At 36.1% G+C, this 23,883-nt stretch overlaps 2 protein-coding genes across 6 annotated transcripts; both read right to left on the bottom strand.

Annotated features, from left to right (window-relative positions):
* Positions 1–141: 141 nt before the first annotated feature.
* On the bottom strand, positions 142–20,181 carry LOC105196539 (facilitated trehalose transporter Tret1). Of its 5 annotated transcripts, XM_011162536.3 has the most exons (8): positions 20,049–20,132; positions 9,777–10,442; positions 5,198–5,281; positions 2,554–2,901; positions 2,285–2,442; positions 1,665–2,117; positions 699–1,252; positions 183–314 (listed from the first exon to the last, which is right to left on the bottom strand). In XM_011162536.3, the coding sequence occupies exons 3-8, from the start codon at positions 5,252–5,254 to the stop codon at positions 310–312; spliced, it is 1,575 nt and encodes a 524-aa protein (XP_011160838.1). In that variant the 5' UTR covers positions 5,255–5,281; positions 9,777–10,442; positions 20,049–20,132; the 3' UTR covers positions 183–309. The 5 variants fall into 5 exon arrangements, with proteins under 5 accessions (XP_039306097.1, XP_011160838.1, XP_039306096.1 ...); XM_039450162.1 differs by having other exon boundaries at positions 183–1,252; positions 9,777–10,425; positions 20,049–20,158; XM_011162534.3 differs by having other exon boundaries at positions 183–1,252.
* An 82-nt stretch (positions 20,182–20,263) lies between these two features.
* On the bottom strand, positions 20,264–22,248 carry LOC105196538 (NADH dehydrogenase [ubiquinone] 1 beta subcomplex subunit 5, mitochondrial). The gene is made up of 3 exons (XM_011162532.3): positions 22,092–22,248; positions 21,271–21,482; positions 20,264–20,893 (listed from the first exon to the last, which is right to left on the bottom strand). Exons 1-3 carry the CDS (start codon positions 22,177–22,179, stop codon positions 20,651–20,653), a joined length of 543 nt encoding a protein of 180 aa, XP_011160834.1. The 5' UTR covers positions 22,180–22,248; the 3' UTR covers positions 20,264–20,650.
* Between the last annotated feature and the right edge of the window lie 1,635 nt (positions 22,249–23,883).

Genomic DNA, 23,883 nt, shown 5'->3' with positions numbered 1-23,883 from the left:
ACAGCACCATGATAGTGTACCTTCTCGCCTCCTATCTATACAACACTTCTAACAAGAATAAGGAACTGGCCAATTGTTATCCGAATATAATTGGTTCTCGGAAGTGAGTGAACCTATAAAAAGCAGTGTTGCACAATATAATCAATTTTTCGATTATTTATTAATTACGATCAAGAATTTAGTTTTTGATTATGATAAACGGTTAAAATTTTTTATTTGCACAAATACACGTGGTTAGTATTAAGTTATACAATAAAATTATGTTTAATTAATATTTACATCTTATCAAATAAAAAATATACACTGGTCTCAATCTGTAAAAAAATGCGTCATTAAAATCAACATTTGTTTGAAAAAGTATGTAAAAATTATTTATAACATTTACATGTAACATTTCTGAAAGTATATACAATCGTGCATAATTATTCTAATAATTATTATATGTATAAAAACATAAATTTAATATCTTCGATATCTTCTAGGAATGTTCGTAATACTGAAGAAATATTTGGCGACGACAGATACGAAATGGCATTAATGATTAATGTCATAATAAAAAATAACTTTCAGCTTGTTAATGATATAAAATAAATAAATAATTCTAGACATAAAACGGTGCAATTTTGTGTAGAAATTATTTCTATAAAAAATTGTTCCGAATTGCTCACATTAAACGCACACGTGTTCAAGCGCAATACCTGTTACGATTCGTAAATCTCGAACCGATTCTTTTTCGAAGACTTTGGTATCTTTCTCCAGTTTCTCTGGGGACAGCTCCAAGCAGAGGTTGTCGTAGATATACGCGTTCGCCGTGATATTAGATTGCTTTTCCTCTGAGATCGACGTGAATCGCTGGAGGATGATGTTCTTCGGCTGGGTCCACACGTTGGAGAAGATCTTACTGACGTCGTCGTTTGACCTGCTGGAGAACTTCATCTCGATGTCGTCGAGACTGCGTCCCCGGGTCTCTGGCAGTATCATTAGGGCGAATACCGCGCCCAGCACGCCGGCCGCGCCGAATATCCACATCGTGAACTCGAGACCGACGATGGCGTGCAGATCCGGGTACATTTTGATCGCGACGAATGTTAATATCTGTGCGATGCTAGTCGTGAGACCTCCCAGGCTACCCCTGAATCTCAATGGGTACAACTCCGAGGTCATGACCCATGGTAACGTCAGGAAGCCGATCATAGATGTACCCACGTGCATCCCGATGCAAAGTAGCGGCACCCATGATTGCAGCTCAAATCTGGACGCAAAGGTCATATAGGTACAAAAATTTTTATTCATCCCTCATTTTCAGGAAAAAATCAAAAATTTTGAAAAAAAACTTTTTTCTTGATTTTTTTTTCAAATTTTTTTCTTTTAGGATAATGTTATTTTTATTGTCCTCTGCACGCGCACCAATTTTTAAGATTTCCTTGATATTTAAGAGTTCCAATAAATAAATAATTCATCCATAAAGTTCCAATAAATCAATAATTCATCAAAAAATTAAGAACTAATACCTGATTATCACAATCATGTTTTTTTTCATATTTTTCACAAAAAACCGGACTTTTTCTCAATTTTATTTTTCTGAAAAATTAAGAACTTTATTCCTTGAATATTACAGAGATTGTAAGACTTGAAGAAGTTGAAGGGGATTGTAAAGTGCAAACCTGAAGGAAAGAGCGACTCCCACGGCGGCGGTGGCCATTCCAAAACCGCTGACGAAGGCCAAGATCTTCCTGCCGAAGCTGTTGGCCAGTCCGGCGCCGAGAATCGATGCGAAAAGCCTGATGACACCCATGCCGACGCTAGCTGCGTACTCATTCACGTCTATGCCGATGTTCTCGAGCACGCTCACGGCGTAAAACAGAATCACGTAGATGCCGGACAGCTGCTGGAGCGCGAAGAAGGCGAGGAGTATCAGAAACGGTTTCCACACGTTGGATTTGTGCAGCGCCCGCGGTAGACTCTCCCTCTTCTCCTTCCGCTTCGCGTTTGTCTCGCAGAGTTCTCGAAATTCTTTATCGACGTTCAATCCGGGACCTCGCAGCCATAGAAGAGCCTCCTTGGCTTCGTCCGTTCGACCCCTCGAGGCCAGCCAGGCGGGAGTTTCCGGTAGCATCCTGCAAACCGTTTCGTTCAATGATATTCGCGATTAAAGAATTATTATTGATCGTTGATGATTCTTTACGCGAATATTTGCAATTTCATGATTTATACGCGCGAACCTTTTCGTGACTTTTTATTTTATAATTGTAGGAAGAACTCAATATGTCGAGGAAGCGATTACCGTGTCAACGCGAGCGACAGAATTGCTGGTCCGATGCTGATAGCGGCCGCCTTTTGCCACGTCGTGATGGCACCCAGGGTATACACCATTAAGACGCCCAGGGAGACTAGAACTGGTCCGCAGCTTGTCAACCAGGCTCTTTGATCTGGCGCTGCCGCCTAAAAAACAAAAAACAAAAAAAAATCAAATACCTTCACTTTCAGGATTTTCCCGGCAGAAAGAGTTTCTATTGATAAGTATAGAATTCTCAGTCGCAGAGGTGGGCGTACCTCGCTGACGTAGAGATAGAGTCCGTTGGCCATGCCGGTGCCGATACCGCTGACGAATCTGCCGGTGTACAACATCGGCACGTTCCTCGATAACGCGATCAGCAGCCAGCCGACGGCGTGCGGCAGCGTGGCCAGGGTGATCGCGGACCTGCGGCCGAAGCATTCGGCGCAGATGCCGGCGACGAGGGCACCCAGGGGATTCGAGACGACACCGAGGGATGCGATCCACGAGGCCTGCGACTGATCCGCGAAGTTTGTCTCGAGGAGCTTCGGTATCAGGATCGCGCTGTATCCCTGAGAGAGTCCCACGGAAATCTGGCCGAAATGCGCGGTCAGACCCGCGAGGATCTAGAAACGTAGAATCATAAAATATTTAACGTGCATATACGTGGATAACGCTATGAATTGATCGATCTAGATATATTACTAATATGATTATCACGAAATGTAATAATTGATTGAAAATTGAACATTATTTTATTATTATTTATTATATTTAGGAAAACAAGTATTTTCACATTAAATCAGTTATAAAATTTATATCGTGCAATAATTAAATTTTTTTTCATGCTGCTATACATATAATAACATAATGTATAAAAAAATTATTTTTAGATTGTTAGATTATTTTTATGATATCACGCTACAGCCATTGACAAAATTATTAGGCACCCTTGCTTTTTCTAAATTTCTTATAACTGTATGTGCGTAAGCTAAAAAATAAGTCATAAAAAATAATGGTGGATCAAGCAAATATTAGTTTATGTGGTTGCTTAAGAAATAAATGATAACATTTATAAAGATGGTGTTATGTATTTTTTCATAAATTGAAGAAATTGTTAAATAAATAGGGTGCCTAATAATTTTGTCAATGGCTGTATATAAAACATTTATATCATGTGTGATTCAATATAATGTATTATGTAATGTCATGGAACATAGAAAATATTCGACAAGTTCGACACAAGCGGTGATAATGTCGAATAGCGATGCGATGACGCGCTCAGTATTATCATTTCACGTTCGACACACAGTCGAAAGACAAAAGTGGATGCAAGATTCGCCGTCGCGAGCATCGTGTAAATCATTCGATACAACAATGTGTCTCTGCAGTTAGTCATTATCACTCGGATCGCGAGAAAGAAGTTCTGTAAGCTGGCCTCGAAGGTCGCATCAAGGATCACTTGCGCTCGGGGCTATGAGAGCCACATCGGATTTCGTATGGAAATTCGCTTTCGAGCGCAACAACAGAGGTACGAGATTTTATTATTAGGCAAATAGAATGTCGTTCCGAAAAATAGATTTCGTTCCTTTCATATAGATCTTGTACGTTCGAGTTTGATTTGAGTTGACAATGGCTGACAATCACGAGAGTTCCTCTTGCTTCAGAAATAAATAAAAAAGTAACAGACATATAAAATAAAAATAATGAAGCTTTTAAACAACACAATAATAATAAATAATTCAGCCTTTACACATCTACATTGTTAATAAAAATAATGAAAAATATATACATGGAAGAATTTGCGATTTTTATGAAATATCTAAAAATGTAGTTAAATAGATCTGAAAATAATTTTAAAGGATCATCAAAATTATGACATTAAATATAATGATAATGCAAAATAGTTTGACGTTCTAGCAACCAGTTCGAGCGTCCTACATAATTATTTTGATGGCCTAACAAAATTATCTTCAGATCTGTATCCAGCTAAATTTTTAGATACTTTATCAGAACCGAATTGCTAGATGTTGAAAATTGTTAAAGTTAAGGATTGTATATTGGCCTGCCTGATCCTCTCGAACGGAAAATCGAGCGAAAGGATGCGGGATGTTATGATGTGTTACGTACGCTAGCTTTAAAAATTCCGCGGCGAAGGACGAGGATCGAGAAGGCCGATCTACCGATCGCCACTAGTTTATCCATTTATTTATTTATAAATGATCGTCTCCCCGCCGATGGCCTCGTTTAACAAAGTATTCTCATGCGTGCGTGATACTCGCAATAGTTATTCGCACCGATTACAGAGCCAAGAACATAGAGGAAACTCAATAGAGCCAGGAAATAAACATGCTATTGAGGGATAGGAGGGAGGACTGTGCGCTTCCCTCTTGTCCTTCGGTGTTATAGAACTAATCAGCCCCTACGAGACTAATTTGATTGGCGATCGGAGAAAAGTATGTACAAGTGCGCTCTTGACTTGTATCTCTCCGTTGGCCGTTTTTTTTCCAACGGAGAGTAGGCTGGCGCTCCAAGCTGTCGGAGCGCGAGAGCGACCCGTTTCTTGCCAGAAACGGGTCATCAGTTGATTACTACAGCACTGACTTTATAAGTGATCATTTCGTGCCTTTCCTGTTACACCAACATTCCTCGGGAGAAGAAGTCTCGATAAAAAGTTGCATTGTCTTTGTTCCGTCTTTCTTTGCTCGATTAAATAAATATAGCAATAAAGAATATCTCCTCGTGTCATCTGTGACATTTCGCTTCACATCGCGAAATACCGAAATTACGCAACACACGTCGCGCGCACCACATTCGGAATTGGAAATACCGAAGAATGTGATATAGTATTCGTAGACGTGCTCATTTGCAGCGCCGCTAATCGCTAAACGCGTAATCGTGACGCGGGATTAAGCGACTTACACCATTCTTGTCACCGGAGCGCAGGATCTTCCACCAGAGCTTCCACCGCGTAATCATCGTGCACCTCCGGAACGCGCGGCCTTTCTGTTAAAAAAAAATGATGACACGAATTAATTACAGCGAATGCTATTATTAAAGGCTGGGTGTTACTACAATAATTGAAAAATTTTAAATTAAATAATAAAGTAAAAAAAATTGATAACTTTTTAGGTAGTGTTAACTTTTAACGTTCAACTAGTTATTTTGAGAAAATACATAATAAACTTTAACTTATTAATTTTTTCCTTACACGGAAAAAAAATATTTCTGTTTTGAGAGTATTCTCATTTTCGAAATGTTAAATAATAAAAAAGAGATTACATATGTAGCGTTAAACAGATAACTTACATACATGAAGAAATTTTGTACAGTTTCATCAAGAATAATATATTCTCATTATTCAATAATAATTTTCATGAATTGAGAAAAAAAAGTATCGAATAGAAAATGATATATCTTTAAATTTAAAAAAATGAGAATTTTTTAATATGTATTACTATTGTCAAAACAATCATATTGTGCTCTTCAAATAAAAATATACAATATTTTACCAAAAATTTAAGAAATTAAAATTTTTAAAGAAGGCAAAATTATATGTAAACAAGATTATTATTATTTCATATATAAGCAAGAATTAATTTCTTGCTTATATACACAGAGAAAAAAAAATCATTAATTTGATTAAATTTTTTCAGTTCAAGTTGACTTAAATATATAAAATACTTGAACTTCGGTTTGAGTATTTATATATTTAATTCAACAACATATTAATATTTAATTTAAATACTGAAATGCTTGAACCGAAGAAATCCAATCAAGTTGAAAAACTCAGTCCAATTAACAACAACTTTTTTCCTCAGTGTATAAAACAATGATTGTTGGAAAAAATATATTAGTTTTAATTTGTTACTAATGTTTGATACTATTTTACCTTTATAGAAAAAAAATATGAAAGAAAAACAATACTCTTCCAATTTCAAAAAGGTTCGATGAGCCGAATCGAGCGAATCGTTTCCGACGCAATCGACGCATTTCTCGTTGCAAATAATAATACTGCAACGATAACACGCGATCGTACTCGTGCAGAAAATTCCTCGAGCACTCGCCTCGGAGGATCTCGATCTCGACGATCTTTTCACGTAACTTTGAGCCGCGATGGAAAGCATTAATTCACCTCGACACCGATCACATTGTACGAGCGTAATTGCTACAAAGCAATTGCAACTGCCGTTATTGATAAAGGAAGAAAAAAAATCGAGGAGATATTTTCTACAGATGCATTTCTCGAATTAATTGATTCCACGCCAATTGATACTGTGCAGTTATGATCTATACGATTGGCTCTTGCATTACTCATTTGCACTTCATCGATGTTTCATTAATATATACATATATCTGTATTAATAAAACATCGATTATATATATAATTAATATAGGATAAATACTTATTAAATTCAATTTCATTTCGTATCCCGATAAGCACATTGTGCGAGTATTGCACAATGATGGCATCATAAATTGCTGATAAAAACCAATCCGGAACAGTTGTTTCGAGACCGAAGGAAATTTTAACGAGGTTTAACTTGTTAAATGCTTTACCCTCTTCATATCGCGCCGCGCAAATTGAATAATGATCGAGTGATTAAGCGGTCGTTCACGACGGCCGCGGGTTCGCCACTCAAAATGCTTACACAAATCGACAGTCCTGGGTCCCGTGACTCACGAGACACCAGAGGTCTGCTATCGCCTGCTAGATCCTCAATCGGTTTCGCGACGTTTAACGCGATTTAACCCATTAACGCGCGGCACGAGTGGATTAGAATCGAGGCGTTATCGTCTTCATCGCGCCGTCCATTCATCATGCCACGCCGCTTCGACGCTTGCGTTTACTCGATAAGATCGACCAACCGATTAGCAACGTTATAAATCTGTTTGCAAATGTCAGCTCTGTGTGGCAGATTCCCATGCGTTTTATGCGCGATGAAAGACACGTCTCTCTTATTAAGACGATCACGGAGCGGTTTAAGGGCCTTGGACGGTGCTCACCCTTTCTGCCTGTTAATGCTGAATGAGAACTACCGTGCCCTTGCTTCGGCTAACGCATTCTTCTGAATTATTTCCGTCACGCATACTTTTATATGTGAGCACGTACACGCACAGTACTTTTATTTTCAGCAAATTTTTATTCAAGTAAATGGAATTTTATTTGTTTATTTTAGCCAAAGTTTATGTACAAGGTTTTTAACATATCACTGCACAGAGACATAAATTTGCATTCAAAGTTCGCGTGCGTGGAAAAAATTAAGTGATAAAATAAACAATTTTAATAATTGTTGTCAAAATTATTTAATAATAATTAACATGAGTAGAAAAGAAAAAAAAACATCGGAAAAAATATCTTCAAGAATTAGAATTTGTAATATTATTATCAAAATAATCATACTGTGCTCCTCACGACTGTTAATATTGAAATAAAAGTATATTTTGTTGAAATTTAGGATTATCAAACTATTGAAAGAAGATGAAATTAAGCAAGATTATCATTATTTCATATACATATATGTATATAAACAAGAATATAATTTCTTGTTTATATATAAAATGATTCCTGAATAGAATTTATTTTTAATTAACTACTAATGTTTGATATCGTTTCTTCTCTGTAGAAAGTAAGATTATACCGCGGCTCGGTTTCCGCACTGCAGCAGAATGCACGTTGCATATCGCGTTGCCATCAACATGCAATAACGCGCTTACATGAAAATATACGAATAATAATACCGGACAAGGTTCATTCGTCAGGAGGATTTGCGACACTTCAAAAGTGAGCAGATGCAGTTCGCAACTTCTGTCTCGAAGAAGCGAAATGATGGCTCGTTGCATCGCACCCGAAAAATAACGAAAAAAAAAAATAGAATTGGGTGATTCAGCAAAGCTACAGCTCGCTGCACCTATAAAAAGATTGTATAGTTCAACAAAGAAATTACGTTTGAAAGCAATGAATGAATTGTTTATATTCGGAATTCCGATATTTCAAATCGTGATACGACGCGCGTCAAACTATGATTGTGACGACAAATCCACGTGTTCGCACGTCGCAGTGTATTAATACGAGTTTTGTTTACGCGCTCCGATTGCTATTTTGGCGAATCGTCCAAGAGAATTGGCAATACGCGAGCTTGTTTCTGCACGAGCAATGTTTCGGACTCGGCGTATTAAAAAAAAAAAAATAATATTTTACTATAATAATTGCACGCATACACGTAAAGAATTTTTTTGCTAAAGAATCACAAAAGAATTTTGCTTAATAATTGTTCTTTCAACAATATAAAATAGTAATGCTGCATAAAATTTGGATATCCTAGCAATAAATTAGAGTATTGTTTGAACAAAATAAACGTCGTAACAAACTGTTTAAAAAACTGTTTTGTCCAGTCGTCATAATTTTTATTTTAATTTTTCAGCAAAATACTTTTCAAATGTTGTTGAAACTTTTTGTCTCGCACGCCACAGCGTCGCTACACGAAAGAACAATTATTCTGTTGAAATACAGATCTGATTATAATTATATTGAACCATTTAAAAAATTATATAAGATATTTAACTTGGTTGCTACACGCAGAGAAAAGATTAGCCAACAAAGCTAAAATTTAGTTGTAGCAACTAAGATGTGTCTTTAAAATAGGGACTAATATCGTTGCTGCCGGAGCTAAATTTATTAATTATTAAAATTAGCAGTTACAGTAAGAAATATTCGCTGTTAAAATCAAATAATGTTTAGCAAATGCGTATATAGTTTCACTATAGCTCCTATGTCCCGGTCTACAAGTGTAGTAAGCCTTAAGCCGTAAGAAATTGACCAATCATAGTTGAATGAGAAAGAGAAGAATAATCGACCATGGTCAATTTTTACGATTTAAGACTTGCAACATTAATTGTAGTCCGGGACTAAGATATTAAATAATAGCTGCCACTTTTTTAGCTACACGTGTTAAAAAAACACACATTTTATTTTAGCTAATAAAATTGTATTTTGCAGCAAATATATTTTATCTTTAATAGTCAATTTTTAGCACTGATAGAAAATACCAAACTAGCTACTGATTTAGTTATCACTTCTAAGTCATTTTTTTTCCGTGTAGAATGGCAAAACTGTTTACAGCAGCATTACCATGCTTGAGCGTCCTACATAATTACTTTGATTATCCAACATCAAATTATTTTCTGATCTATTATCTATTATTTTTTACAATTATTAAATAAATACGTCATGAAAAAAATACAGAGATTTTGCATTCGTTGCATAGTTATCAGACGCAGAACGAATCTTTTTCAATTACACTTACGTTGATTTTAATTAACTTAATTAAATTCGCATGAAATGCGTACGTAAATTTAATTCGATAGAAAAATAAAATTTCGTAAGTCTACATTTGACAAAGCACTCGATTAATTCAATTTAAATTGACTAAAGCGGGTAATTTTGATGAAAAGCAATTAATTCAAGCGTCGGAAGATAAATCACGGAACGTAAGTATACCTTGCAATTATCAGCTACTCTCGGCTGGATCGGCAATGGCAAGGATATTCCTCTCTAATGTCTTGCACAATCCTCGCGCCGTTCCTCTTCCATGTCGGTGTTGACAAACAGAATCTGTCTTTCTCTCCTTCAAGTCATCCTAAGAAGCTTGTTATCGAAACCCACTTATCCGCGTTTATGTCGTGGATGCGGATCATAAATTAGGGAGGACGCGAGCGAAAAGGGAGGTCCGCGAGGAGAGATCCGTCGACAATTGCAGGCCGAACCGATCGCTGTAATCGTTCGCGAGGGTGACGCGAAGAGGTGTCCAGGGGGGACGAAATAAAACGCCGGAAGTCCGAGTGTGCTGTGACGGAGGACACTGATCATTTAAGTGTTCAGCGATTCGGTTTCCGGGTGTCGAACGTCGCCGGGAATATCTGCCTCCTCCTCCTCGTGTGCGTGCACGTGGCTCTGGCCAGGAGGTCGACGAGAACGGCGGATCGTGGCAGCAGCTCTGCACCGTCGCAGCTTTTTTCGCGCTCGACACTGAGACGATTTTCGTCCGCGTCTTCGCATTTATACCGGCGCGGCAAAGGCGGCTCTCTCGAAACGTGCGACGGCGGGCTCGACGAAGCGTCCTTCCCAGGACGGTCCCCGAGGTCTCCTCCTGGAGAGGAATGAACCCTCGCGAGGAACGAATGAGATATTGCCAAATTCAATTCCTCGAATTAATCTTATATTGTAATCGGGCGCTTCGTATCGATTTGACGAGAGTAGGATTGTTCGGATATTCACAAAGGGACATGTAAATTGACCTGAATTTATAAGTGGGGGATTGGAAAATCAAATTAAAAAATTTTTATTTTTAATGAGAAAGAGAATGATTTCGTAAGGTACGCATGTAGGAATGAATGACGGATATTCTTGAATTATTAAAAAATAATTAGTACAAATAAACGTTTCATACGTTGAAAAAAAATGGAAAGAACGATTTTGTTGAAAATAATTATGTTGGATCATTAAAATAATAATGAATATTGCGCTGAAAGAAGAATTTGATAGGCAACCATTTATCAAATTCGATAATAATTACCAAATCCTTTTTTTTCAGTGCAATGTAATTATTTTAATAATTATGCATAATTATTTTCTGTATTTTCAACGAAATCATTCTTTCAGTGTATAGGGAAGACTAGAGAGCTACTTTTAAAAGTAGCAGAGATAAGTTGTAACTTCTATATATAAAAAAGATATAAAAAAGTTATAAACGTTTAAAAAATATAAAAAAATAAATAGAAATTCGTAATAGCCTCCATGACAAACTTCTGTATTTTTTCACTTTTTTATATCTTGTTCATAACACACTCTTGTATACGAATGAAATAATGTATATTATATTTGAAGTTTTATTATTTATGATATAAAATCCATTCGTGCATTTCCAACGAAAATTGTTAGTAAAATTTTGTAAAACTGTAAAAAGTTGCTCTTAATGTTTGTAATCTATATTATATTTATAACAGTGCGCGCACACAAACAACACACGTCAAGTAAACTTAACGAATGATTAATTTCGATGACAATGGGGGTTTTCTCATTGTGAGAAAAATTATAAGAGTAATGATTATCGCGAAGAGAACTATCAGATGCACGGAACTTTGAATGACTCAATACAGCCAGAGGGTTGAACAAAAGATGCAGCTTGGTTTGCGGTTTCCAGATTGCGATCTGTGCACAATGCGTTCCGCGTTATAGGTTTTCCAGTGACAGAAATTGCTTTTTTTCTGCACTGTCACCGGCGGATCCTATTGCCGATGAAATGATAAAAGCTAAATTCTGATTCGACTTGGTAATAAATAAAGTTCGATCCGTGCTCGCGCGTTAATGCAGCTTTCCGGGGAAATACGTGGTCATAAATCAATGACAAATACGTTGTTCGGCTCTCGAAGGCATACAGATCCGGAGTGAAAACGTAATGGAAAGAACCCACGCGGTTTTACTGAAGTATCTAAAAATTCAACTAGATATAATAATAATTTTGTCGGACTATCAAAATAATTATGTAGAATGCTCCATATCCGATTGAATACCAAGACTTTAAAAAGTATTATCTTGTTTATCACGCTCGAGCGTTCTACACAATTATTTTGAAGGGCCAACAAAATTATTTTCAGATCTGTATCTAGCTTATTTTTTTTTTTTTGCACTTCGGCAAAACCGTTCTTTACGTGTAGGTATCGAATTCCGTGAGCAACCACCGAAATCAGGATGAAGAATGGCGACAGTTGCGACAACAGGCAGCGAAGGAACCCAGCTGAAGTCGCCCTGGAGAGCCACGGATGCCGCTGGCAATTATCGACGATATTACTTCGAGGCTTTTTTTTTTTAAGAGCTCGTTATCTTTACGCGATCGCACGATCGCCATGGCAGGCAATCGATTACGATCGGCTCTCGATGTATCACCGTTTTAAGTTTAAACGCGGTAACGTTTACATCCATTCGCAGCGGGAGGGATGGCCTCCTTAGCGATTGCAAAGTCCTATTGCTCGCGGTAAAAAGTAACGTTAACGACAATAGGAACAGTCGCGATTAACGGCGCGCTCTCGCACTCGTCCCTGACCCGCGAAAAGCCTGCGAAAACGCATTTTATCCTTGCATTTTCTCCCTCTCTCTCTCTCTCTCTCTCTCATGCTGATTACCCTCTTCCAATCTCCTTCCAAGAAAGTTCGATATGAAATGTACAGAAAAAATGTTTTTTTCGTCTAAAGAAATGTTTTATCTTTGTCTAAAAATTGTGAGCAATTATCGGATCGATTTGCTGATCCGATATGTGTTCAGTTCATCTTTAATGTATCACATTCGGATTGAGAGATTTTCCTTGCTTAATTGGCGCCTACATTGTTTTTACGCGCGTTTCCTTGATGCACCTTTATGGTTTAGGTCCCTTTTGACCATCGACAAGAATTATGTTATACGATTGTCGAGACCTTCGAAATCAATTTCCGATCCAAGGAGATATCTCTCTCTCTCTTTCTCTCTTTCGACTGACTTTTTATATCGTGCCTCCGGGAGTTGTACAGGGAAATATACGAGAGACGGAAATTGTAAAATACATCCGCGGAATATAAACGCCGTGATTTCATCTCGCTCCGTCAACGATGCATTGTCTTATTTATCAACCTGGTGTTAATACTCCGAAATATCTGCGCGGAAATTACGTTCACCTGTGATTAACACGCGGGTGGAACTTGCCATCATTATTGCTACGAGAGATAAAGTTAATATTTATTACCGTATGCTAAATTAACGTATACACGCAGGCTCGAGTCGATGTGCTTTCCGGTGTTCTTGCCAAAAGAAAAGGAGGAAAATAATTGTAATCGTCGTATAACGGGCGAAGATAATTCGTGGGTGGATCACTCTGGATACACGTCGAAACTCGAAGCGACCGTAATTTATGGACACCATAATAGCTATAAGCTCGTCTAACGTAGATCAATCCGGTAGATTAATCCTCGCCTATTCTCCTGTACACAATATGATTAATGATTTAATTTGCAGATACATCAGTTCATTATGTATACAGGATACTAAACCCGGTCGCGTTGTCACGCGGCGATACAAATTGCTCTTTTACGATTAACACTGACAATCAAATTGCGTATGTATGTGCGTATGTCGTATGTGATGACATGTTGAAAAACGTTGCATACATAAAACGCTCGACGTTCCCGACAAAAGAGAGATATGCAAACTCTCTCACGAATTTTAAATCAATTTTTTTTTCGAACTGATACGTTGAATGAGATCTCAGAGCTTCTTGCGATTTGTCAATTTCAACATTTCTCTTCTAAATATAAGTCTCATGTAAGAATGTTCGTGTATCGTGATCGAGTGTTAGAAAGTCTTTGAACTAACGAATTCTATTTCCGTATTTCCGTTCGAAGGTCTCGGCCCAACGATCTCGCCGATGATGCGGACAAACGAATGAAAGTCTCCATCAGGAAACACTCTCAAGGATCAGTTTTAACTCGGAAAGCGACTATTTCCGTGATAAACGACTTTTATGCAAATCACGGGAACCCGCAACCCTCGGCGGTTTACTTCCGTTTCCGATTACGACGACCTTCCGTCATCAATGAGAGTCTCGCCGGAGGATTATCTTCACAGATGACTGAGAGAGAAAATCCACATTAAAAGATCGATTCTGTTGAACATGCAGATGCGAAAATAATTATATTGGACCATTAAAATAATTACATTGCACTGAAAAAAAGTATACATTAGTAATTATTACCAAATTTGATAAAGTTACTAAAGGTAATAGTTGCTACATACACAACCCCTTTTTTCAGTGCAATGTAATTAATGGCTCAGCATAATTTGCATATTCATGTATTTTTAACAAAATTGTTCTTTCCATTTTTTTTCAGTGCACGCTACTATAATCGCAATAATTTATTATAAAATTGTTTATAGTTGTTTGCGGGGAGGAAAAATCTTATAGATACTTGTAGGCATCAGTATCATTAAATTGATTATCCATTTAATATTTCATATTACTGCGTAGTTCGATTTAAGAGCTGCATGAAAAGATTTCGCTGAAGTATCTAAAAATTTAGCTAGATTTGATCAGATTTGAAAATAATTTTGTTGGGCCATCAAAATAATTACGTTGGACTACTCAAACTGGTTGGTGGAACATCAAAACTTTTTTGTAGCTATTGTTCATCATGTATGAACATCCGTCATAATTATTTTGATGGCCAAACAAAATTATTTTTAGATCTGTATCCAGCTAAATTTTTAGACACTCGAGTAAAAACGTTCTTTCCGTGTGTGTTTTCAGGCTCGAAAATAATGGAGTGCAGTTCGACGAATGTATATAAAATCACTTGAGAAAATTAATAAATAAGTACTAAGATCCTGCTATTATATAATCATCGACTTTTCTCACTTTTAATCCTATATCACTTTTAATCGGAATAAAGGTGATAATCCTTGTCACTTTTAATCCGATAAAATCACGATTCGTGCATTGAAAAAGAAGTTGTTAAATTAACTAAACTTTTCAACTTGATTAAATATCTTTAATTTAAGTATTTACTATATGTTTAATTTAAGCATGTGTACACATATTTAACTTATTACATAAATACTTGAATTAAAGAAATTTAATCAAGTTGAAAATTTTAGTTAACAATTTTTTTAATCGTGTTACACGCCAAAAAAGAGTTGTTGATTAAAATTTTCAACTTGATTAAATTTCTTCAATTCAAGTATTTATGTATTTAAGTTAAATATGTGTACACGCTTAATTTAAACATATAGTAAATACTTAAATTAAAGATATTTAATCAAGTTGAAAAATTTAGTCAATTTAACAACTTCTTTTTCAATTCACGAATCATGATTTTATCTCAAAAATTAATAAATTTGTTTTCTTTCTTCTATTCTCTCAGATTATGAGTCACGAAAACGCTTGTTATATTGTTATAGCTTTATTTGATGATAGTGTCCGTAAAAGACAGAGATTCATTTCAATAAAATCGCGTTGAGCGCTTGCACATCTGTTATGATCGCAAAAGAAACGCGTATGCAGATATTTGTCCGACGGGACAGTCATAGTTGAAGACAATTGCGTTAATTTAAAATTTAAAGCTTGAGAGCAAAAGGGCAATCTTATGTCTTATGAGACACAAGGTACAATCGAGATCCAGTGACTCTTCGCGATAATTCTCGCGTATTACGACCGCGACGATCGACCCGACGTGCAATCTTGACTTCCTGATTGTTGATATGTCGTAATACACATGAAATTGCATAAAATCTGTCCCCGTACCGTATCGTTACGGATGTAAATGTATGTGCTACGTTACGACGGCCCCGCGCGAGTTTATTACGGGTCCATTATTCGAGTGTACGTCGCGTGCCGCGACATTCCCGATGTGTCCATTGTGCATCATCGAGCATCCGACCTTCAACTTGATCTATCCTTAAAAATCTATCGTCGAATCAAAATAAATTTTTTTTTTTTTTTTCATACGGAAAATTTCAGAGATCATGCGTGAACGGATTCCTATTCGTCGCGTGACAAGATCCGTCAAACCGTAGCAGAGCTTGGTCGACGTTTATTACTCGTGCGATTGTTAAACCAATTCGTCGCGAATTGCACGACTGTTTTGTAATTTGTTATATAGCGATTTGTTTTAGAACGATTGTTTAATTGCGATTATTCGCAGCTTAAGTAATAACAGAGGGCAGAGGAAATATTTCGCAAGGCGCACTGAAATTATGTCGTTTCAAAGCGTTGCAATTGCTTAAAGATGCATTTTTACAAATACATTAATATTTATATATATGAAAGTTGTGCTCTGACATTCTATTTTTATTAAATGATATATTTTTATTTAATTTATTTGTTATTATTTTTATAATACTAAGATTTTTAAAATAATAACGAACATCTTTTTTGTATAACTATAATACTTCGAATATTCGAGATAATTTATGCAAAATTTCATTGCAATTCCGAGTGTAATTGTTCTGTAAATTTTATTTATTTATAGTATTAAATCTTTGTATTGCAATGTAACTTAAAATAAGTTATATTGAATACGGAAAGTACTTGAGCAAAAAAATTCAGATGTCATTATTTCTTAATTATGATTAGAACGCAATTCTTATTGTTAAAATAATTTTTAATCCAGATAGAAAATTGCACAGCCAAATGTTTGACGTTTCAAATGCATTACGTAACAAATCTTAATTTTTTCGTAATTTTCCTCTCAAATGCAATATAAAACAATCTGTAATTTTTTAATTATTTTAAAAATTGGTGTAATACATCTTTAAAGTAAGCTTTATGGAGTTTTATCGATAGAAAAATGTTTTCAATACACATACTGTTGATTATGATGATCGATTCCTACCGAAGGAAGCACTCGCGAAGGGAGACCGGAATCGATTTGCATCGAAGGATACAGCGATTCCGACGTCACAATGCATCGCGTATCGTTGCATAATTGTGATATAATTGCGGGGCGAGAAGCAGCAGAGAGTCGTACGATAAGGTGCACAGCGTCGCGCGTGAGTGCCCCTGAATATTTTTTTCTTTTCTTTTCCACAACAGTTGCGGATTCCCGCGAGCAATTCGCTTAAGACGACTTGCTTTAATTGCGTTGAACAATCAGCGATGGTGAACGGTGTCATTATCTCATAGATGTGATTACGCGTTTATTATGAAAGATTTAAAAAATTCCTCGCATTTATGGCCACGCGATTACGTATATGCACCACGCCGTAATTCGCACGTGTGCTGTAACAGGTTTATCGTACGATTCGAGTCTCGCATTCGCAAGAACATGCATACGCAAAACGTAACACATAATTGTCACTGATTCAGCCTGCGATAACGCCAAGTTTACAATCGAAACTGATAGGCTGCAGTATCCGAACAGAAAACAAACAAGCACGCATATATGCACTCTTTTCGAATAAACTGCATATGAATTTTGCAATAATCATTGGCAATTAAATTTCTCCCAATTGCACGGATAACGCGACTTACGCTCGTCGGCGACGAGGAAATTAATCGAGCACTTATCAAATAATAGTGTAATTGACTAATAATTCTTGCTCTCACACGTATCTTTCCGTCAAGATGCTGATACCTTGATGGATAATCTGTCTTTAAATTCTCTCACGTTGTACTGAATGCCAACTAACTTTCAAAGGACAATACTGTTGTCGAGTCATTCCGCAGACTCGGCTCATTGCCCGAGAATTACGAAGTGCCGCCGAACTCGCTCAAACTTTCGCCGAGAGTTAGTCGAGCGTCCAGTAAAGTCATTAAATTTAGTGGACGTCGATTTAGGGATGAAAGACGAGGCGGAAATGTCGGCGACGATGCGGAAAGTGTGATGTTACATCACGAACTCTCTACTGTACACGTGTCAACATTCTGTATAAATGTACGTAAATGAATAAGTGTCAAGTATTCTAGGAACGTATTCCAATCGATTAAATATTTAAAAAAAAAGTTTATTTTCATATAAACGTGTATTAAGAGAAAAACCTTTCAAATGAAAAAATCCATTTTCTTTAAATTATATTTTAAAGCAAGCATTTGTTTGTTTGATTTAAATAAAAAAATATTTACTCTTAAGTAAATAGTCATATTATCCTAAGTATATAATTTTGTATTTTTAATTTTTTTTACATTTAAATAATAATTTTATAAATAAACTAATATTATTAAACTTAATTAATTTTCTCGGATTAAAACATTTGATTATCATGAATACAAAAATAGTTTAGAATAGTAAATATTTTCTAGAACCCGAAGAAAAATTACTTGATTAAACATTATTTCTTTATTTTATTTATATAAATATTTCAATTAAGACATTTTTAATTTGACTCTAAGTAAATAAGCTATTAAGACCCATTGAGTAAATAATTTTTTTGTAAGTAAAATTTTAACGTTTTAAGATATACAAGATTAAATAAAGGTTTCAATTTTTTTTGTAATAAAATTGTATAATTTTTTAATATAATTTATCCAATTATTCTCTACACAAAAATACTAAAGTAAAACTATAAAAAATCAATAATTTATGAGGTATTTTATATTTTACTGTGGCATATTCGATATACCAATTGTTTTGTTTGCACTCTTCACAACAAAATCCTTTTTATTTCAGGAACCAAACGTTTCTAAACCTAGTTCTATATGAACTTCTTTTTATGTTTGATCGATGGGAAAAAGTCCATTAGAATATTTGACACTTATTCGCTTATACTTCAGATATTATTATATATTTAAAACGTATCAATGATTATAATTACATCTAAAATTTCAAGAGAAAAATCTCAATGGTGTATTTTAAAATTAAAATAAGAATCAAACGCATTGCGATATGTTAATTGCTTGCTCTATCCTCGAAATCGCACATTAATTAAGAGTATCCGTCGAATGAGGGCAGAAAAACGTGTGACTAATGCATCATCGCTACGTACGTCATGCTGTCGGAGCTGACGAATGATAAATGGTCGCGCGAGTGTTGGCCGGTCATTATGTGAGAAATTATAAAGATTTAACGATTGCACGTATATTCAAACGCGAATAAAACGTGGACAAAAGGAATGACAAATACAACTGAATTTACACGAAGCCGATCGCCTGTTTGCGCGCTCGCTGAACTCGCGGAGTGGACATTATGCAAGATGCACAAGGCGGCCTTGACAATGACCACTGTGCCACTGTACGAGTTACATTGGTAATCAACGTATCATTAAAGTGCCGGCAGAACAATCACGTTATCTCGGAGGATCGTGAGAAATGGGCATGACGTTTTCCGCAAAAGCGACGGGTGCTCTGTCCTTTGTATAATTCTCTGTGAAAGATCACAACGTAATCACAAACGCGCGAGTATCTTCTACGTGGAAGTCTTTCGACTATCGTGGAATCGATCTTACGCTAACAACACCGTCCTAGTTTTTAATAACTTTTTAATTTCAATTTTTGCGCTTTTAATTATCAAATTCCGCATAAGCAAAAGATTTGACGTTAAAAGCTAATTAGCATCAGCTTGTAGTTATCAGTTAAATTTTCAATATAATTAATTATTTATCCTCTATTGCACTGACAAATACTATTCTTTGCCAGCCCCTGGCAAAATTCTCAGCAAGATTCTAGTGAGAAAAATGCGTAATGTGAAACAGAATACTCGCAGCACGGCTCGCATTCCATTACTGGAGGACCACGTTACGGATAATCGTAATGACGTAACGAGACGTATTGTTGCGCGACACGTCGTTTGGAGGTCGAAAGGGATTCGCGAGAAGAGGAAGCGGAAATGTCCAGTATATTTGTGAGACAGCTCGCATGACAGCGAATGCTACTCTTTCGGTATGGGGATAGAATTCAAGCTAAAAGGTCAATGATCCTGACCTCGATGTTGTGGCCAAGATTCTCGATTAAATGAATTTGATACAAAAATAAACGAAGAAACTGCCTATCGTAATAATCAGATCATGGTTGTTTCCACGTCGAACGATCTTGACATTGAATCTCATATCTGTCGAAAGCTTCTGTTCGTTTTTCATTTCGGGCACGAAGATAAAAAACAATTTGATTTCGGTAAGCTTAATTTTCAAGATTACCGTGTTTCTTTTAACCGAATAATAATGCAAATAAATGAAGATTGTTTTATATCGAGCTTGAAATAAATTCATTAAAATTAAAATTATAAACAATATCAATTAAAGGAAATATTGATCGTATACCTCGGTTATAGTTCTTACTGCAAAACCCGATCCGGATTCAAAAAGGAATTATTGATGATTGCGGTTGACCACAAATTGTCACCAGAGAAGTTACTCATTATGAGAAATGATTTGCACCTCTGCTGATAGCGCGCAAGGTGCTCCCTATGAATGAAGAGAGACACCGCAATGATTATCTAACATTTTATTAAAGTGCGAGTGATAAATTTTCAAACTATGCAGGCATGAACAAAGAAATATATATTTCTACACAATCTTCAAATTTAATGCGTAATGCTTTTTTCACGGGAAGTGAAAACACACTTCTAATAAAAAACAGCATTGTATGAAATTGTTATTAAATGTATTGTAAGAAAAGCTTGATTCGGTATATCACTATTTTCATCCAGGAAAAATTTTAATTAAGACTTTATTAACTATGTAATAACTGTACAATGCGGTGTATTTACCGGATTTGACACCGCAGGGTTTACTTTGCAGCGTATCAACCAAGTCTTGGAGCACGGTATCTATGTATCTACATCCCTATCAAGTAATTTCTTCTAACTCCCACTGGTGCTTTCCAATTAAAAACATTTGTTGTGAGCAGAATGAAATAAATTTTAGTATTTATCGGTCGCCTCGTCCAAAGACTTTTTGTACAAGTGCAGATATTTCGAGCCGTAGAACTCCTTGAAGTATGGGCCTCTGTAATCGTGATGGGTACCCATCGCCATGTCCACCTGTTGTTGAAGAAGCCTAACTTTTCTAAGCTGGTTCTCGTGATACATGAAATGCAGATACTTCTCATATTCCTGCTGTTGCGACGGGAAGAAGTAACGTTGAAGAAATCTTTTAATTGGATGCTGAAACAAGAATTGTTATATGTATATTTTTTTAAGACAATTATTGTTTTTATAAAAATATTTGAAACGTTCCAATATCCAAAGATTTATATTAGAAATAAAAAAAATAATAGTTTTTTTTAAATATTAGATATTTTTAATTTATCATTGCTAAAGTCAGACATATTTATAATTTTTTTAACTTAATTACTTTTCCTGTAGTTGAGTTGTCCACTGTATAATAATTTACACAATACATTGCTTGTATTGTCTACATGAAAAAGATTCACGTAAACGTAATGTAAACAATACATAAAAATAATGTAGACATAATCTTGAAATTTACAGCCCAATGTATTGTACATTATGTTATTGATCATTTGCAGAGGCCGTTTTACCTGAAGATACTCCCATTCCTTCGGAACGTAACCCTCAGGGATGGGCTCGAGCGTGGCAGGGCCAATGAACACGTTAATCAGGGTGATCGTAATTACAACGGGAATAGCTCCGAGCAAGAAGTAAAAGTGGAAGTAATCTTTTGTTCTGTGCCACTGGAAATTGCTCGGCTTTATGACAAACAAGCGTTCCTCCGACATGCATCTTACTTGCCCTAGAAACACAGAAGAGATTCGTTGAGATTCGCGCTGCTGTTGAGAAAAGTAAGTTAGTAGCCCTGACCACGGAGAGACCACGAAAGTTCCACGCCGGTAAAATTCCAAACAATCAGCTGACATAATCACGCGCTCGTTCTTGCGATATTGAATTTACGACGATGAGATATAGTATGATGTTAATATGAGGTCAATGTTATTGTATCGGAATCATTTCTGATAAACGGCACGGCCAAAGTGGCCAAAACAGTCTCATTATGATTTTTTTACAATATTACGACATGCATATGTGTGCTTGTATGTGTGTGCGTGTGTGTGTGTTCAGTGGTTGGTATCGTTGATTCTCGAAGCAAGGAAAGAAATGGTTGTCGAAATTTGTAAAAAGCTTTGACGTTTCGTAACTGCGTGTTCATTCGGAACATCCTCGCCTCAGTATCGTTACGCGATGCGAGACACGTTCGGAAAAATCGAACTTCAACTAAAACACTGTACGGTCATTGCGTAACAAAACACCGTCGGCCCGTCGCAGTAGCGCATCGCATAACGCAAAATAAAAACAAAAAAAAACACTCGTTCGACAATCGTCATCGCGAGTGATGAATAATCACCAGTGGTCTTCACCAGTGACGATCTAGAGACGCTGTTTTGCAGCAACTTCTCCCTCGCGGCACGCAAAATGCTACTCCACACCGCCATTTTTCTCCGATAGAACGGACACGAGGTCGCGCGATGCGCGAGATTTAAAAGTACGTCGGAAATGCAGGGCACTTCTCTACCGAGCGAAGATAAAAAGGATTGTGTTATTATTGTAAACCCGACGAAACTCCCCCGTATTACCTACGTGTATGGCCGCGGTCCGATTTGCGCTTAAATCACTATTGACTTTATTCTCTTCTTGTTTATATCTAATGAATAATGAAGATAGAATAATGTTAATAGCGCCTTGAACGTGAATCGGACCGCGGCCTATATACCCCACCATATGACTCTAGTGCAGAATTGAACATTTTTATCGGTAGTGAATTTGCTACGTAGTACCAATTTCAAAACTTGCGGTAGTGTATGGAGGATTTTATGTCGGTTGGTCGCATGCAGATAAATAAAAAAAAACGCCCGGACGGCCGCTCTCAGTCTTCTCTCTGATAAAAGTAAAATTCTTAATTAAATTTTAGTTAGAGCTGCACTAAAAAATTGACATATTATAAATAATTTCACATAGAAAGTAATTGAAATCATGAAAAAGCGTGTGTCTAAAGGCGTCTTCTACTCGATCAACACTCGCAACGATTGCATCATTCGTCCTTGTTTAATATTTTTGGGCTGCACCCCAAAACTTTCTCTTCGAGGAAAATTTTATTCGATATAATATACGTTGCTTGTACTATATATTTCGAGTAAAATTTTCTTTAAAAAGAATTTTTTGCAACCTAACCTTGGCAAACAACGTGGATGAAATGATTCCATGAGCGTTGCGAGCGCTAAAACGATTAAGTCAAACGCATTTTAAAAGTGAACGATACTGTTTTATTTTATTGTACTTGTCGACATTTCTAGCAGCAAACTTTCTCATTTGTTCTTATATTAGAAAGTATTACAAGTCTGAGAAAGCTTGCGAAATTAATTTTTAAAAAAAGTACTTCTCTTAATTCTTTTTCAGCTCTAGACGGTAAAGCGTCATTTACGTCCATTGAGTCGGAAATCGTTTTGTTGCGTCTCAACACGTTAACATCAACGTGATCCGTAGCAATAAACGGTGATACGTATACCGTCAATTAAATCGGATCAAGTGAGCAATTGAACTTGAGAAATGATTGTAAATTACCGAACACCCGGTAATTCATTTGGAAGAATCCGAGAAAATTCTGGTTCGTACCGCCGATATTTAGATTTTGTTTTTATGCGAAAACGAAAGAGAAGAGTGGAAAAGAGAGAAGAGCGAATAATCATTACGCGTTGTGAAATAAGTATCCTCGAACGCAAAATTATGAAAGCACGAAACGAAGTAAGAATAAAAAAATAGTAACAATAACATACACTTAAAAGTAATATGCTGATCGCATTATATTTGTATTTCACAACGGTACATAGAACATTACGTAATGTCACAAAAATTTGAATAATTATGTAAAATATTTAAAAGAAAGAGCCTGTCATTTACCTAATTTTCCAAGTAAAATAAGATATATTTACGCAATAAAAAAAAGCTACATACTTTTTTGTGGCATTACATAATTTCTGTAAAATCGTATGATTTTTTTATTTTTACAGAAATAATCTTATCATTTTTATATCTGTTACTTGAATAAATTTAATTACTGAATTTTTTTTACAGAATGCCTAAGAAGTTTTAAAAGAGAGAGAGAGAGAGAGAGAGAGAGAGAGAGAGAGAGAGAGAGAGAA

The sequence above is a fragment of the Solenopsis invicta genome, chromosome 6 (assembly GCF_016802725.1).
Source record: "Solenopsis invicta isolate M01_SB chromosome 6, UNIL_Sinv_3.0, whole genome shotgun sequence".
Classification (NCBI taxonomy): Eukaryota; Metazoa; Arthropoda; class Insecta; order Hymenoptera; family Formicidae; genus Solenopsis; species Solenopsis invicta.
The sequence above is the reverse complement of the archived record's forward strand: the minus strand, read 5'-3'. Positions and strand labels throughout refer to the sequence as shown.

Coding starts and splice junctions, on each gene's coding strand:
- LOC105196539 (XM_026138454.2), bottom strand. CDS start 5,254: ATGATTACGCGGTGGAAGCTCTGGTGGAAGATCCTGCGCTCCGGTGAC. Junction 2,902..5,197: donor GCTCCGGTGACAAGAATGGT/GTAAGTCGCTTA, acceptor CTACGTTTCTAG/ATCCTCGCGGGTCTGACCGC. Junction 2,118..2,284: donor CTGTCGCTCGCGTTGACACG/GTAATCGCTTCC, acceptor AACGGTTTGCAG/GATGCTACCGGAAACTCCCG.
- LOC105196538 (XM_011162532.3), bottom strand. CDS start 22,179: ATGGCGGTGTGGAGTAGCATTTTGCGTGCCGCGAGGGAGAAGTTGCTG. Junction 21,483..22,091: donor GTCACTGGTGAAGACCACTG/GTGATTATTCAT, acceptor CTGTGTTTCTAG/GGCAAGTAAGATGCATGTCG. Junction 20,894..21,270: donor AGGAATGGGAGTATCTTCAG/GTAAAACGGCCT, acceptor TTCTTGTTTCAG/CATCCAATTAAAAGATTTCT.